General features: G+C 36.9%; 1 protein-coding gene across 1 annotated transcript; it reads left to right on the top strand.

Moving 5' to 3' along the window:
• Positions 1–218: 218 nt before the first annotated feature.
• RERGL (RERG like) lies at positions 219–11,040 on the top strand. Its single transcript, XM_012933405.2, has 5 exons — positions 219–306; positions 1,244–1,300; positions 6,296–6,369; positions 7,268–7,416; positions 10,267–11,040. The coding sequence occupies exons 1-5, from the start codon at positions 255–257 to the stop codon at positions 10,547–10,549; spliced, it is 615 nt and encodes a 204-aa protein (XP_012788859.1). The 5' UTR covers positions 219–254; the 3' UTR covers positions 10,550–11,040.
• The last annotated feature ends 3,855 nt before the right edge of the window (positions 11,041–14,895 follow it).

Below are 14,895 nucleotides of genomic sequence, written 5' to 3'. Positions count from 1 at the left end.
CAAATTTAAGACTGTTGGCTGAATAGATTTCATTTCTAAATATAACCCCAACTTTAAAGTAAAAGGCTCAAAGGACCTCAGGAAAATATTTCTGAAGTTATTATTGGATGGTAGGCATATGGGGGTGGGGTTGGGCTTAGAGAAATGAGAGCCCTAATAATAAAAAGAATTTTGGGGAAAAAAAGTCACATGATGGCTAGAGCCTGTGGAGTTCTAGAAGACGAATCTGACCAGGAGAGAGAAAGAAAAGCAAGATGAATGATATGAAACTTGCTGTTTTGGGCAGGGAAGGAACAGGCAAATCTGGTGAGTAGAGTGTGGGCAATAGTGAGTATGTCTATAAATGTTAGATTTATGTTGCTTTTAAGTATTAAAAACTAGCGCCAAATAATACTGAGTATAGAAACTAATGTGCAAAATGTCACATTTGCAATATGACAGAACTGTGTTAAGTATATGTGTATGATAAGTTTGTTAGTTTTACTTGGAGCTTTCATAGTTACAGATAAGAATGCAAATCTTACTGACTTTGTGTTCCAACATAACTGTCCCCACTTACCAAAGGCTTAGTAATGGCTTCAAAACTCTCTGCTGTCCTGAGGCTAAGTGGGAAGAGAGGTATAGTCCAGTTCCTGTGGATGGGTTAACTATTGTTTAAATAGATCATTATATAAAATGTGAAAGAACACTGGGGGAGTGTGGCTTTGTAGATATACAGAAACTGAGTGATAGGTACCCTGACTTTGGAAGACAGAAGCCTGATGAATTACCACCAACCAGACCAGGAACTTTAATAAGATAAACTGAGGTCCTTTCTCTTTTTCTTGGTTTTTGAAATCGCTGTCCTTGAACAAATGCAAAGTCTTGACATTGTCCTTGTCAGACTTTGCATGCAGAACCTTGGAGACATTTAATTTGATTTGGGAGAGAGAGATGCTCTTTTATGTAAATGAGAAGTCTGTTAGTGTTACAAAAGGTTAAGTTGCCTTTTGTGCTGTGTTCTTGAATTAATTATCATGTGGTTCTCCTTAGGCAGTAATCTTAGATCCTTTACTTGCTAGCCTGCTAATCTTTATGGTTGTGCACTAGAAATTTTGCCATTTAGACTAAAGTTTAACAAGACATTAAGGTTTTCAATAATGCTTGGTAATTTTTGAGCAGTAAGATAAAATCTTATGTCCATAATTAAATTATCTACATCCCAAACAGAATAGATTATATATTTATCTTATTTGTTTTGCAGCCCTTATAGTAAGATTTCTTACTAAGAGATATATTGGAGAATATGCTTCTAATTTTGGTAAGTCACTGTTCTACATTTTTTATCCTTAAATTTCAATATCATAAGCAAGTTACTTATTCAAATTCTTCTAGACATCCCAAAATAAGTATTTGAATATTATATTAGTTTATGATAAAATTTATACAATTTCATGTCAACTGAAATGGATTAGAAAGCCAGTTGGTTTCAGGCTAGAACAAGAAAAAATATTAAAATTTGGATCTTCCCCAAAATAACATTGTAGACCATGTGAGTGTGAATATTTTTCTAATCTATGGAGAAAACTTAAAATTAAATCAACATCTGTTAAAGATAAGGGGATTTTAATTATAAAACAAAGTAATTACAAAATATAGCTGACTTTTATTGCAAAGCCATGTGAAAATAATAGGAAAATGGTTCTTTAATTAAAGATAATTTCATAATTATCTCTATTGCTTATGTAAGTTTCAGATAAATTCTAAAGCAGATGTCAGAGCACCTTGATGTAACCTTCAGATTATTTCACTAACTGTATAAAAAATTTATGGTATTTTGATCAGAATTAGCATGACATATGAAATATTATAACACCATAAAGTGAGAAAAGTTGCCAGAGTTTTGAGAATATTTTTGGCTTATAAATGAATTGATACACTGCTACGATTATCTTCCCTGAGTGGAAATATTAGGGAAATAGATTTTTAAAAAATCAATTTTTATTAATTTTTTTGGGGGGGGCTATCTCTTGTGGTGCTCAGGGATGATGCTTATTCCTGGCTCTATACTCAGGAATCACTGTTGACCCAGCGTGGGGGACTAGATAAGGTGCTGGGGATCAAACTTAGTTCAAGTTTGATCACCCTGCTTGTTCTGCTACTGCCCCAGACCAAGATTTGATTTTTAAAATAAGAGCAGTATATTTTAGTAAATATGAGAACTGGAGGAAAAGGGATGATCTTTTTGTTCATTGATGCTTACTTCATTTAGAGCAGAATTTATTGTTTCAAACCAGTTTCCTATGAAACATAAATGAAAAATACCTTTAGCCATAATTAAGAGTATCACTGTATCACTGTCATCCCATTGTTTATCAATTTACTGGAGTGGGTGGCAGTAACGTCTCCATTCGTGCCAGCCCTGAGATTTTAGCAGCCTCTCCTTACTTGTTTTACCCAATGATTGAAGGCTCTTTTCAGGGTCAGGGGAATGAGAGCTGTTTTTGTTACTGTATTTGGCATATCGAATATGCCATGGGGAGCTTGCCAGGCTCTTCTGTGTGACTCCCAATGAGTAGAGATGCATATCTTTCCCAGTCCATTAGGGTTTTTAACTTTTTTGGTTTGTTTTTGCTTATGGGCCACATCCAGCATTACGAGTAGTTTTGAAAATAACTAAAGTATTTTAGGTGTTTTTTGCTACATGTATTCAGCCATCTAACACTAAGCATCCTAAAGGGTGTGCTTGAAAACTGATTATAAAGACACTAATAAAAAAAGAAAATTCCACTGTATAGGTCATTAATAGTTTGATATACAAGTAGGAGCTGGGGATGAGAAAATGCTTCAGATTTTTTTAAAAAGGAAACAGAGGTTAAAAGTAACAGCACGAGCAACAAAAATCATCACTTCAGTCTTCTATCAGATCTCAGCAAATGGGGGATTTCCATGTTTCCTGATCTTACAGCTCTATATAGCACATATGTCTGACAGACATTTTAAAAAGACAACCATGTGAACGAAAGGTCACGGTGGTGCAAGGACAAAACAAATATGACTCTGTAGCTGATATCAGTGAAGGGTGGTAAGGGAAATAAGAAAACTCTAAAAAGTTAAGAATTAGTGACCCCTGGTGGCAAATGTTGATATTTGAGGATAATTTTTTTCTTTTTTTTTAATGTCTAGGAGGGTATTTTATGGTTTGGAATCAGTGAACTTGAGGATGAAGGTTATAGGAACTGTCAAGAAACACACTTTAAGGTTAAGTGAAACTATAAATGTTTCCCTAAAATGAAATTTTAAAGGAATCTTTTAAAATTTATTCAGAATTCCCTGAAGTTTGCTCTTCAAATATATGCTATGTATTTCCTACTATGAGTTACAGAGTACTTGCCGTAATTGATCATGATTTTAGGCAGCATGTTGACTTTTTTTTTTTTTTTAGAGAAGTATGTCTTGTATCAGTCTCTAGAAGAACAGTTAGAGGAATTTGATTATTTATCATATATCCCAGGTAGTGAATTTAAAAAGAAAGGACATATATTCAGCCCTTTATAAGATTTAAAATCTTGAAGAAGTAATGAACCAATTAAAAATTTCAATGTGGGTCTGGAGAAACAGTATATACAAATCAAGTATTTGTCTTGTTCAAAGCCATCTCAGGTTTAGTCTGTAGTGTCCCATAGGGTCCTTCAAACTCTAATCTTTGAGCACAGAACCAGTTGTAAGCCTTGAGCACTGTTAAGTGTGGCCCACAAACAAAAATAATTAAATGTAAATGATGTCATACAGGGCTGGAGCGATAGCACAGGGGGCAGGGTGTTTGCCTTGCATGCGACTGACCCAGGTTCGATTCCTCCGTCCCTCTCTGAGAGCCAGGCAAGCTACTGAGAGTATCCCGCCTGCACGACAGAGCCTGGCAAGCTCTCTGGGGCGTACTCAATATGCCAATAACAGTAACAACAAGTCTCACAATGGAGACGTTACTGGTGCCCACTTAAGCAATTCGAAGAACAACAGGATGAGAGTGATAGTGACAGTGACAGATGTCATACAATGAGTGAAGGAATGATGCCCGTATGGCACAAGACAATCAAACTTGGGCAATCAGAGCACACTTTGCTGAGAGGATGACAGTTCGATAGACGCAGGACCTCCAGCCACAGGTGCTTTCAGACAGAAAAATCCAAGCTTCTCCGGCCAGGCAGTTTTTGGATATCTGGTGGAATGGAATGTAGAACACTGCAGTTCCAATGGCGAGGGTTTGTGAGGTGACAGACAGCCAGACAGAGGCCGCAGATATAATGGGGAGCTGGATAATGAGGAATATGTGGGGACCTTAGAAGGATGTAGATTATCTGCTGGGTTGGGGAGTCCTGAGGACAACTGCATCAGAACGTGCACCCCAGCTAGTTACGGGGTTCACCGCCTACAGTATCACCGTTCACTTGTTTGTTGAGAGGAGATGAGACACAAAAAGGGGATTAGGGAACAGATAGAGCCCAGATGCAGATTTTGTAATGAACAAGGCAAAAACATAATGAAGGTTTGGTCCAGAGTGTTATCAAAGAATTTGATGAGAAACAGACAAATTCAAAATATACCTTGAAAGTAGAGTGAGAAATAATTTTTTTTTCTGCTTTTTGGGTTACACCCGGCGATGCACAGGGGTCACTCCTGGCTCTGCACTCAGAAACTACTCCTGGCAGTGCTCTGGGGACCATATGGGATGCTGGGAATCAAACCTGGGTCCGCCGAGTGCAAGGCCAAATGCCCTACCCGCTGGAGTATCGCTCCAGCCCCGAGCGTGAGAAATAATTTTTAACAGCTTAAGTATGGGATGTGAGGGAAAGAAAGAATCGTGGATGACCTTAAGGTTTTTAGCCTGGAGAAACTAGAGTTAAGGAGATGGTATTTAATGAAATGAGAAAACAAGGGAGAAACACACTGCAAGTTCGGCATTAAACGTACCAAGGCTGTGACGCTTATCGGGTGGCCAAGAGGAGAGGGTCAATAACATCGAGGTGATTATGCCTAGAATTCAGGAAAGATGTATGCACTGCAGATGTCGTTTGGGCTCATTGGCAATAATTGAAATATAGACATTTCTCACTGGACAAGGTCAGCCATAAAGCATGTGTTGGCAGAAGAGACACACAGATCGGATCTATACCCGGAATGGGAAAATCTAAGACTGGCTACATACAAACAGCTAACTCCGAGCTGGAGAGGAGGAGATGAAACTGAGTACTGCCATGCTGGGGCTGGAGAGATAGCACAGGAGGTAGGGTGTTTGCCTTGCACACAGCCGACCTGGGTCAGATTCCCACCATCCCTTATAGTCCCTCTAGCACCGCCAGGAGTATTTCCTGAGTGCAGAGCCAGGAGTAACCCTTGTGCATCGCAGGGTGTAACCAAAAAAGAAGTACTGCCATGCAAACCACATGAAAGAAACATGTTAAGGAAGAAGAGTGATTAGCATTTATCAATGCTGAGAGGGAAGTAAAAGTCAAGGCATGAAACTGGCCATAGGGTCTAAAACCACAACCTTGATAAGCACAGATTTAGTGAAAAACAAAAAAGAGTGAAGGCCTGATTGAGATGGTTCAAAAACATAGGAGGTAGAGATTGTGTGACAGGGATTGCTAATTGTCACTATAAGCCAACGGAGAAAGTGAGGCAAGAGGTAAAAGAGAATTTGGAAATCTGAAGAATTGTTAATCTTAGGGAAAAGCCAGCTTTGTAGTGACTTGTAAATGGAAACATTGATAACGCAGAAGGGAGAAAATTACTGGCTAATTATGACTTGCAGTTGGTGAGAGAAAACGGGAACTAGCTTCTGGTAGCGGAAAGATACAGCAGGTAGAGTGCTTGCCTTGCACACGACCAACCTAGGTTTAATCCTAGCCCTGCATATGGTTCCCTGAGTCCACCAGGAGTGATCTCTGAGCACAGAATCCTGAGCACTGCCAGGGGAGGCACTCCCCTATCTCACAATAATAACTAGTTCGTAGTTAATAGATTAGCTTTATGTATATAAATAGATCATTCACCCGTAGTATTTGATAGATGTTCAGTAAATAAAGTACAAAAATATGTAGGTGAACAGATATGGAGGTAATGCTCATTAATCAGAAATATATATGAACCCATATAACAAATGCATGTTTGAGGCCATTAGCAATAAAAAATAGCCATGGTACTATTGTGCTGAATTATGATTCATTGATTTTTTGCTGGTTATGATTTAAATGAGCTCATTTAAAAAATTGTGGGGTATTTCGATAATGACAGCAAATGTGTGCCTATTTTCCAGAGTCTATCTATAATAAACATTTGTGTTTGGAAGGAAGGCAACTGAATTTAGAAATATATGACCCTTGTTCCCAAGTAAGTATAACAAAGAATCCTTTTGCTTTATTTTTTTCCATCATGACTGGAAGGTGGAGTGAGTGAGTGTGGAGGTGCCAGTGTTAAAATAAGGTTTCTCCTTAATTTTACTATTAAATTTTAAGAGTTTGTTTGCAGGGCTATTCATTCCATTATCTTAATATTCTGTAAAATTATTACAAAGGTGATCCTATTAAAAATACCCTTAAAATAGCTACATGGGACTGAATTCATGGTATATTTCTATCGAATTGTAATACAGCTATCAGAAGTTTCTAGTGAATGACTATCAATGCAGTGCTACTACTGTTTTATTTTTAATAAGCCACTGTCAATAACGCATAAGAGATTCAATTTGAGTACATATATCTTAACCTACACAAATACAAAGTTAAAATAAGATTGTATGTGTGAGATGGAGAATGGAAAGTTGTCTATCAACATTCCACACGACAGAGCTTTTTTAGTAAAGTAAAATATTACTTAGATCTTTCACCTAAATCCTCTCAATACTTTTTACTGATTTGAATTTAGTGCCAGGAATGAACAAATATTCCATTATAGAATAGGTGGAGATGATCTCTTTTCAAAATTGCATATATAAATATTAATCCAAAAACTATTGATAAAGCTTACCAAAATTTCAAAACTGGAATTATTTTCTTAGAGAAAAGTTATAAAATGAGACATGTAGCATTATTATAATGTATATTTAAAATATTAATCATTATTGGCTTAAAAAAGAGGAATAAATCAAGAAGCAAGTTATAATTTTGACAATATAATTATTTAGCATACTGGAGTCCTGGTAAGACTGGTTTCTCTTAATTAATTTTTCAAAATTATAAAATATGGGTGGTACATGGAGCCCCTTTCAATGTGCTTGTTTTATTTTCAGCCACAGAAAGCAAAATTTTCCCTCACAAGTGAACTGCACTGGGCAGATGGGTTTATTATTGTGTATGATATCAGTGACAGGTCTTCATTTGCTTTTGCAAAAGCACTAATCTACAGAATTCGAGAGCCACAAACTAGTCACTGTAAAAGGTAAGATAGTTTCATCCTTCTCTCCTTTCTTTTTACTAAATCATCATAGAACGGTAAGCATCATTAGGAAGAGTTTAATACAGAGTTCCAATTACAAAATTTAACAGCCCTGAACAATTCACCTTCCATTCCACAGGAGCTACATGGGTAGTAAAAGGAATAGGGTGAGAATACTTTATATCCCGCCTGACATAAACAGTTACTTGCCCCGAGTAAATGGCTATTTTACAAGACAGCCTCTATTGTTAACATGACACTCAGATGCAAAATAATGATCATTTCTGTACACAAGATAGTTGCTTCCCAGCCTTTTCTTTTCATGCCCACAAATATCTTAAGGATACTAAATAGATCCAGATTTATTACCTTTGGCATCCAATTCCTAGTTATTGGATTGTTCAATCTATCAAAGCAAAGTGGAATGAATCATCAAACCACAAATTCTCTAAATATGACGATATATATATTTTTCTCCATGTTATTTCCTTAAATAAAGAATTTATCAACACTTTCCTGGAATTGTTTTCATACACAAATAATTATGAAAGAGTACCTGTCTATACAAAAACATTCTTTAATTTAAATGTATGAATTTTCTGTTTTAACATTTCTTATTTTAAAAAATTGTATATTTTAGCCTTTCCACTAAAAAGACTTTTTTCAATGTACTTGTGGAAAAGTTTCTTTTTGCATTTACACAATTTTGCCCTTAAAGCTCAAAATAGCATCCTAATCCTGGGAACAAAATAGAGCACATTATTATTACTGAAAATTTAATTATGTGCTCTTAATATGTACTTTAAATGCCAGTATCAAGAAAGCATCAGCCAGTGACTAGCAAATGATGTTATTCTTCAGTCAGCTTGTGTAAATCCTCATGTATATCTGATTGACCCTAGGCAAACCACTTTAATCTCTGTATCTCCATTTTCTGATTATCAAACTGATGAAGATTGGTAGGGTAAAAGAAAATGATTTTACTAAAGTACCACATAACCCTGATTTTCTATAATGTTACTGACATTTTAAAAAATCCATTGTTTCAAGCATAAAATGCCTTATATTCAAATACCATGATCTAGGTAAGGGGCAATAATAAAGTTTTTTCTTTTCGTCCTCCAAATAACATAAACCACTTTGAAATACATAAAAATCTGATCATGGATGGGCCTGCATAGTGTGTAGGGTGATTGCCTTAGGTGGCTCTGACTGGCCTGGGTTAGATCCCTGACACTACGTATGTTCCCTCTGAGCACTGCCAGGTATAATCTTGAGTACTGCTGGGTGTAGGCCTCTAAAATGAAATTTTAAGAAAATGAACCTGTATTTGATAGTTTTGAGATACATTAATTTACTGGTTAAAACTTTTTTCTTGAGTATTTCCTATTCTGCGTCTAAACGAATAGAAAATCTATTTGTCAACCTTCAGAATATTTATTTCATTTACTCTTCCCTATAAAGTTGTTATATATTTTGTGAACAGTATAAAAGATGAATTATTAATATCCTCAACTCCAACATTTTTTCTCCTCATAGCTTACACTGTCATATAAATGAAATAACACTTGACAATACTAGGGGAGGGAAGGGACTGGAGCAATAGCACAGTAGGGAGGGTGTTTGCCTTGCACGCAGCTGATTCGGGTTTAATTCCTCCGTCCCTCTTGGAGAGCCCGGCAGGCTACCGAGAGCATCCCGCCCACACAACAGAGCCTGGCCAGCTATCCATGGCATATTTGATATGCCAAAAACAGTAACAACAAGTCTCACAATGGAGACGTTACTGGTGCCCGCTGGAGCAAATCGATGAGCAACGGGACAACAGTCCTACAGTGCTACAATACTAGGGGATAATATTCTTTTAGACAGAGTCACAGATTTTCTGTGCTCTCCCACTTCATCCCCATAGTAGTTCTTTGCCAGAATTCTATGCTACAGTCTTCACATGAAACTCCCTTTAAAAAGGAGGATATGTTAGTATTTGCTGGAGACATTATACTCACCATATTTCTCAAAATAAATTTGTGTACAAAATAGATATAAGATATTCCCCAAATTATGTTTTAATGGATATTTTAAAAGAATGAAGAGCAATGAATATTGAAAAATATTCTTTCCTTAGAAAAATTACATCTAAATTTTTTATTTTATTATAATTGCTATTTAGTAAAGAGACATTCCCTGAGTTTGATACAGAAATAAAAAAATAATAGCTAGTAAGCTGCTTGATTCCTTGAAAGAGTTCTAGGTATTTTGGTATATATTCCATTTCATTTTATCCCTATGAAAATTTTGTGTGATGAGAAATATTTTGCTATTTTTCACATGGAAAGAAACTGAAAACCAAGAAATAGCAATCATGCTTTGGTAGTAGACAAAGCCAGAATCCAGGATTAGGTTCATCTTTCTTTTCTTTTCTTTTTTTTCCCCCGATTTTTGGGTCACACCCTGCGATGCACAGGGCTTACTAACGGCTCTGCATTCAGGAATTACCCCTGGCGGTGCTCAGGGGACCATGAGAACCTGGGTCAGCCGGCATGCAAGGCAAATGCCCTACCACTGTGCTGTTGCTCCAGCCCAGGTTCATGTTTCTTAAGTCCTACCTTGAAGAACTTTGTTGCTTCACAAAAGATCTAAACTTTTTTTCTAAGTCATGGGGATTATGTGTCATCACACACACACACACACACACACACACACGAACACACAAACAGAATGGCCACATTAGTCCATATCATGCACAATAGATTCATTTTTAAATCCATGATCCTTATGATAGAAACTTAATTATTTTAAAGAAAAAGTTGTTTTAAAATGTTCTCACCAAAGGACTGTGTTTCTGTATTTCAGAGCTGTGGAATCAGCAGTTCTTTTGGTTGGTAACAAGCAAGATCTCTGTCATGTGCGAGAAGTTGGCTGGGAAGAAGGGCACCAACTGGCACAGGATAACCGGTGCCAGTTCTGCGAACTGTCCGCAGCTGAGCAGTGTCTGGAAGTGGAAATGATGTTCCTCAGAATCGTCAAGGATACCCTGACAACCTTCAAACTCAAAGAAAAAAGGAGACCCAGCGGCTCAAAATCCATGGCCAAACTGATCAATAATGTATTTGGAAAGAGAAGGAAGTCAGTTTAGTAGATGTGCTTCCAGTGATTTATATTTTTTCAGTTTCAAACATTCACTCATTAAATAAATTTACCCAAATCACAAATCACGAATCACGAAATCCTGTTGATCGTCGATTTCTTGAGTGGGCTCAGTAACCTCTCCATTCATCCTATCCCTGAGATTCCAGAAGCCTCTCTTTACTCGTCCTTCCCAATGATGCCGCATTGGAGGCTCCCTCAGGGTCAGGGGAATGAGATCCAGCTTGTTACTGGCTTTGGCATATGATTACACCATGGGGACCTTGCAAGGCCACGTGGGCAGGAAACTCTCGGTAGCTTGTTAGTTTCTCCCAGAGGGGGAAGTAGGTTATAAGATATTGCTTCGGGGAGCTTGCTTTTAAGTCTCTGGATGCTGGCTGTGGATGGGATTTCACACACCTGGGTTCCTCTGCCGGTACCATCATGCGTGAGGCTTGTCTGAAATTTACCCATTGTATGTAATTAGAAAGAGAACCACTGGGAGAGACTAAAGGAACATGAATCACAGATGCTTTGGAATATTCAATTCTCTGTTTGGGGTAGTTTGTTCTTTGGGCACTCTGTTTCACTTATTTTTCATTATTATTTTACAAAATAGCCCTGAGTTTGGTTTATAGTTGCATTATACCTGATTGTGTTGTATCTGGTTTGACTTGCCAAATAAACTTTGTGAAATTTTGTTGAGTACAAAAATCCCATAAACCTCATTTTGCTTTTGTATATTTGTTTAGGTTAAGTATATAATAATTTTTATATAATTATATGCCTTAAGGATTAAGTTATCAATTTGTGGAGTTCTTGATTATTTAATAGAAGTGATAGACATTTTAAAGTATCTTCACAAGGCAATAAGTTATAAGATTTATACACAATTTTACAGAAAGCATTACACAAATGTGTCTTATAATTTAGACCTTAAAAATCTGGTCTATAATTACAAAGTTTCTATGTAGCTGGCCTAATGATAAGAAACATTTAGCCTTCCCTGTATTATATTATGCTAACAAGGGTAATTGTCACAGAGAAATTAACTCGAGCAGCTAACATGCCTTTAAATATCAGAAGATAGATTTTTTTTAGTTCATTTTCATACATTGTAGGAATTTTATACATTGTAGGAAAAGAGGTGGGGAGGCAAGGGTGAGAGTAGAGACTGCTTTGTAAACATCTAAGGCAGAAAGCCCTATTTCCTTGGAATAGTGATGCCTCATTGGTTAATGATATTTGCTGATGTAAATAACTTGACCTACAAATTCATGTACAATGTAGGCCCTCCTGGAGAAATTTAGACATTTTTCCTTCAGACCTTCTTGTCATTGATTGTCAATTCTAATTTCTTAAAGGTTTTGGATCAGTAAAAGCATTGATTAGTGCCTAGAATTCTATACTATGTTCCTCCTTTCCTACTAAACAAGTGGTAGACATCAAAATATACTTCCAGAAGCTCTGGAAAACAGGAAATTTTAGTACTACTAGAGAATTTCATTGCTACATAGTAGGAGAGTGATAAGGCATAATCACTAATCTGACTGGCACCAATAAATACATAACACATCAGGAGCTGGAAAGCAAATACAGCAGGTAACGTGCTTGCCTTACATGCGGCTGACCCTGGTTTAATTCCTAGCATCCCACTTGGTATCCCAAGCCTGCAAGAATTCCTAAGTGCAGAGTCAGGAGTAAGCTCTGAACACCACCAGGTGTGGCCCCCAAACCGAAATAAGTACATATATCACACATCAATAAGGAAACAATCATAAGTATAAATAATCATATTAGGTTGTGAAATATGAGAAACTTCATTGTATGCTTTTTTACAAATTTATTGATATAGATCTTAGACTACTCTTCAAAAGGGTTTTATTAGTAGTTTCTTCATAGTTTCAAAATTGATTATGCATTATATATGCCAGTTTAAAATTTTCTATTTTAATTTTATTTTGTACTTACTATTCTCTGAATAATCTCAATTTTACAGATTTTCTCTCTAATTCTTAAAATCATTCCCTATATTAAAAGACTTTTGGGGGGGATGATTTTACATTAAAGACAGGTACTATTTATGTTCTATCTGAAAATTCTACTTATGAAAAAATTTTAAAAATCTTTTATGGCTTAAGTCCTGCATATATTTATGTTCATATATGTACATGTACATGACGAGTCAGTTCAAAAGATGGTTAAGGGAGGTTACAGAAACAACAGAGGAGATCAGATACTTGCCTGGCACACAACTGACCTGCATTCAATCCCTGGCACTCCAGAAGGTCCCCTGAGCACTTCCAGAAGTTATCTCTGAGCACAGAGTCAGAAGTAAGCATTGAATGTGGTATGGGGTGACCCAATTCCTCAAGCAAACAAAACAAAACAAAACAAAAAGAAAAAAATCATGCTTGGGATTCTGGAGTAATAGGGCTGGGCGTTTGCCTTGCACACAGCCGACCCGGGTTCGATTCCCAGCATCACATATGGTTCCCCAAGAGCACCGCCAGGAGTAATTCCTGAGTGCATGAGCCAGGAGTAACCTCTGTACATCGCCAGGTGTGACCCAAAAAGCAAAAAAAAAAAAAAAAAAAGAAAGAAAGAAAAGCCATGTTTAAGGATGCTACACACACACACACACACACACACACACACACATATAACAGACTTAGTTTATTGCACCTTGATTCTTTGAGCAAGATGACCTGGAGTTCACATACTGCATAAAGGAAGAAACTATGTATCTTTATAATAACAAGCATCCTCACCTTCTCCTGAAAAATGCAAAAGGAAGAAAAAGCTATCTATGTAAGGTGAGAGATGTTAAACTATAATAGTTCATAACATCTGTGTTGTTGTCATTTCACAATATATATATTTATTATATTTGCCCATATATATTACATTTTTGTCAATTACAGTAAAAAAGCTAGGGAGGAACAAAGTATTCATATTCAGTCGCTAATGTGTAGCAACTTAGCAAATACATAACTGATCATTTTCTAGGGGGATATTAAAAAAGCATAGACTTCTCGTTTTATCGTGAGACAGTTTTAAAACATGTTCACACATTTTTCAAATTTATCCCAATTAAAGACTATCTAATTCTCCTTTACTTGTTTATATATCATCCTCAAGGTCTCTCGTTTAAAAATGAAAATGAGCTGGAGACAGTGGGCAGGATTGAAAAGGAGCTCGTGTTCTCATCTGTTCTCTGGGATGCCACTTTTGGAGATGCCAGTTGAAATGTATGCATGAGAAGGTTTGAAGACACCAGGAAATTCTCTGTAAGGTTAGTGAGCACAGAACCAAAAAAATTTGTGTACAAATTTCCAAGTGACTCAAGGTCTCTCACCTGATATCAAGTGAAGTAGATACAGAGAACACTCTTACACTAACTACAAATATGTGAGCCCAATAAATATTAGAATTGTTTGGGGGGGCAGAGGAGTATTAAAAACATGTGCTGGGGTTGTCATGCAACACTATATAATCATAAAAGTGAATTCATTGAGGGGCTGGAGCGATAGCACTGCAGGTAGAGCATTTTGCCTTGCCCACGGCCGACCTGGGTTCTATTCCCAGCATCCCATATGGTCCCCTGAGCACCACCAGGAGTAATTCCTGAGTGCATGAGCCAGGAGTAACCCCTGTGCATCGCCGGGTGTGACCCCAAAAGCAAAAAAATAAAAGTGAATTTATTGAAACTCAGTAATTTAACTCGTATGAACTATTTGAAATGCAAATGGAGAAAAACTGGGTAAAAAACCCTTTCTACCACACATTCAGAATTGTCTACACTAGGATCTTAGGAATAATAAATTAGAAGTTTTCAATGTGAGAAAAATACGTCAAGGTTCGACCACAGAATATTGCAGGTTGAGGGTAGCAAGTGTGTCTATAAATCTTAGCGATAGGTTGTATCGCTAGGCTGGGAATTGCCTTTGCTGCTTCCAGTGAAAGGGATGCTGAACAGTGAAAAGGATGCTGTCATTCACTTTCCATGAGCTTCAGTGAGATGACACATTATCAGGAACAACAGCAGAGGGAGGGGAAGCCACAGGGAGGGGCCTTTACAATGGCTTTGATTTAGTACTAGGCATGCACTATTAATAAAGGGGTTGAATGATACCTGTATGTTTTATAGGTTTATAAATTGGCTGTAGTAAAATATTTTACATCTTAGATCACTAGGTATTGTTTCAGCTTATTATGGGAGATATCTATCTAGAGTTGACTGAATTGTATTAATCTGAACCTAGTTTAATGATGCCTTAACAGTTTTATGGGGAAATTTAATGTTTGCAATATCCATGTTCCTTATTTGAAAGCGTGACTTATAGGTTTCTCATC

Source organism: Sorex araneus, chromosome 10, assembly GCF_027595985.1.
Source record: "Sorex araneus isolate mSorAra2 chromosome 10, mSorAra2.pri, whole genome shotgun sequence".
Lineage (NCBI taxonomy): Eukaryota > Metazoa > Chordata > Mammalia > Eulipotyphla > Soricidae > Sorex > Sorex araneus.
Note: the sequence above shows the minus strand (reverse complement) of the source record. Positions and strands in the feature narration are given on the sequence as shown.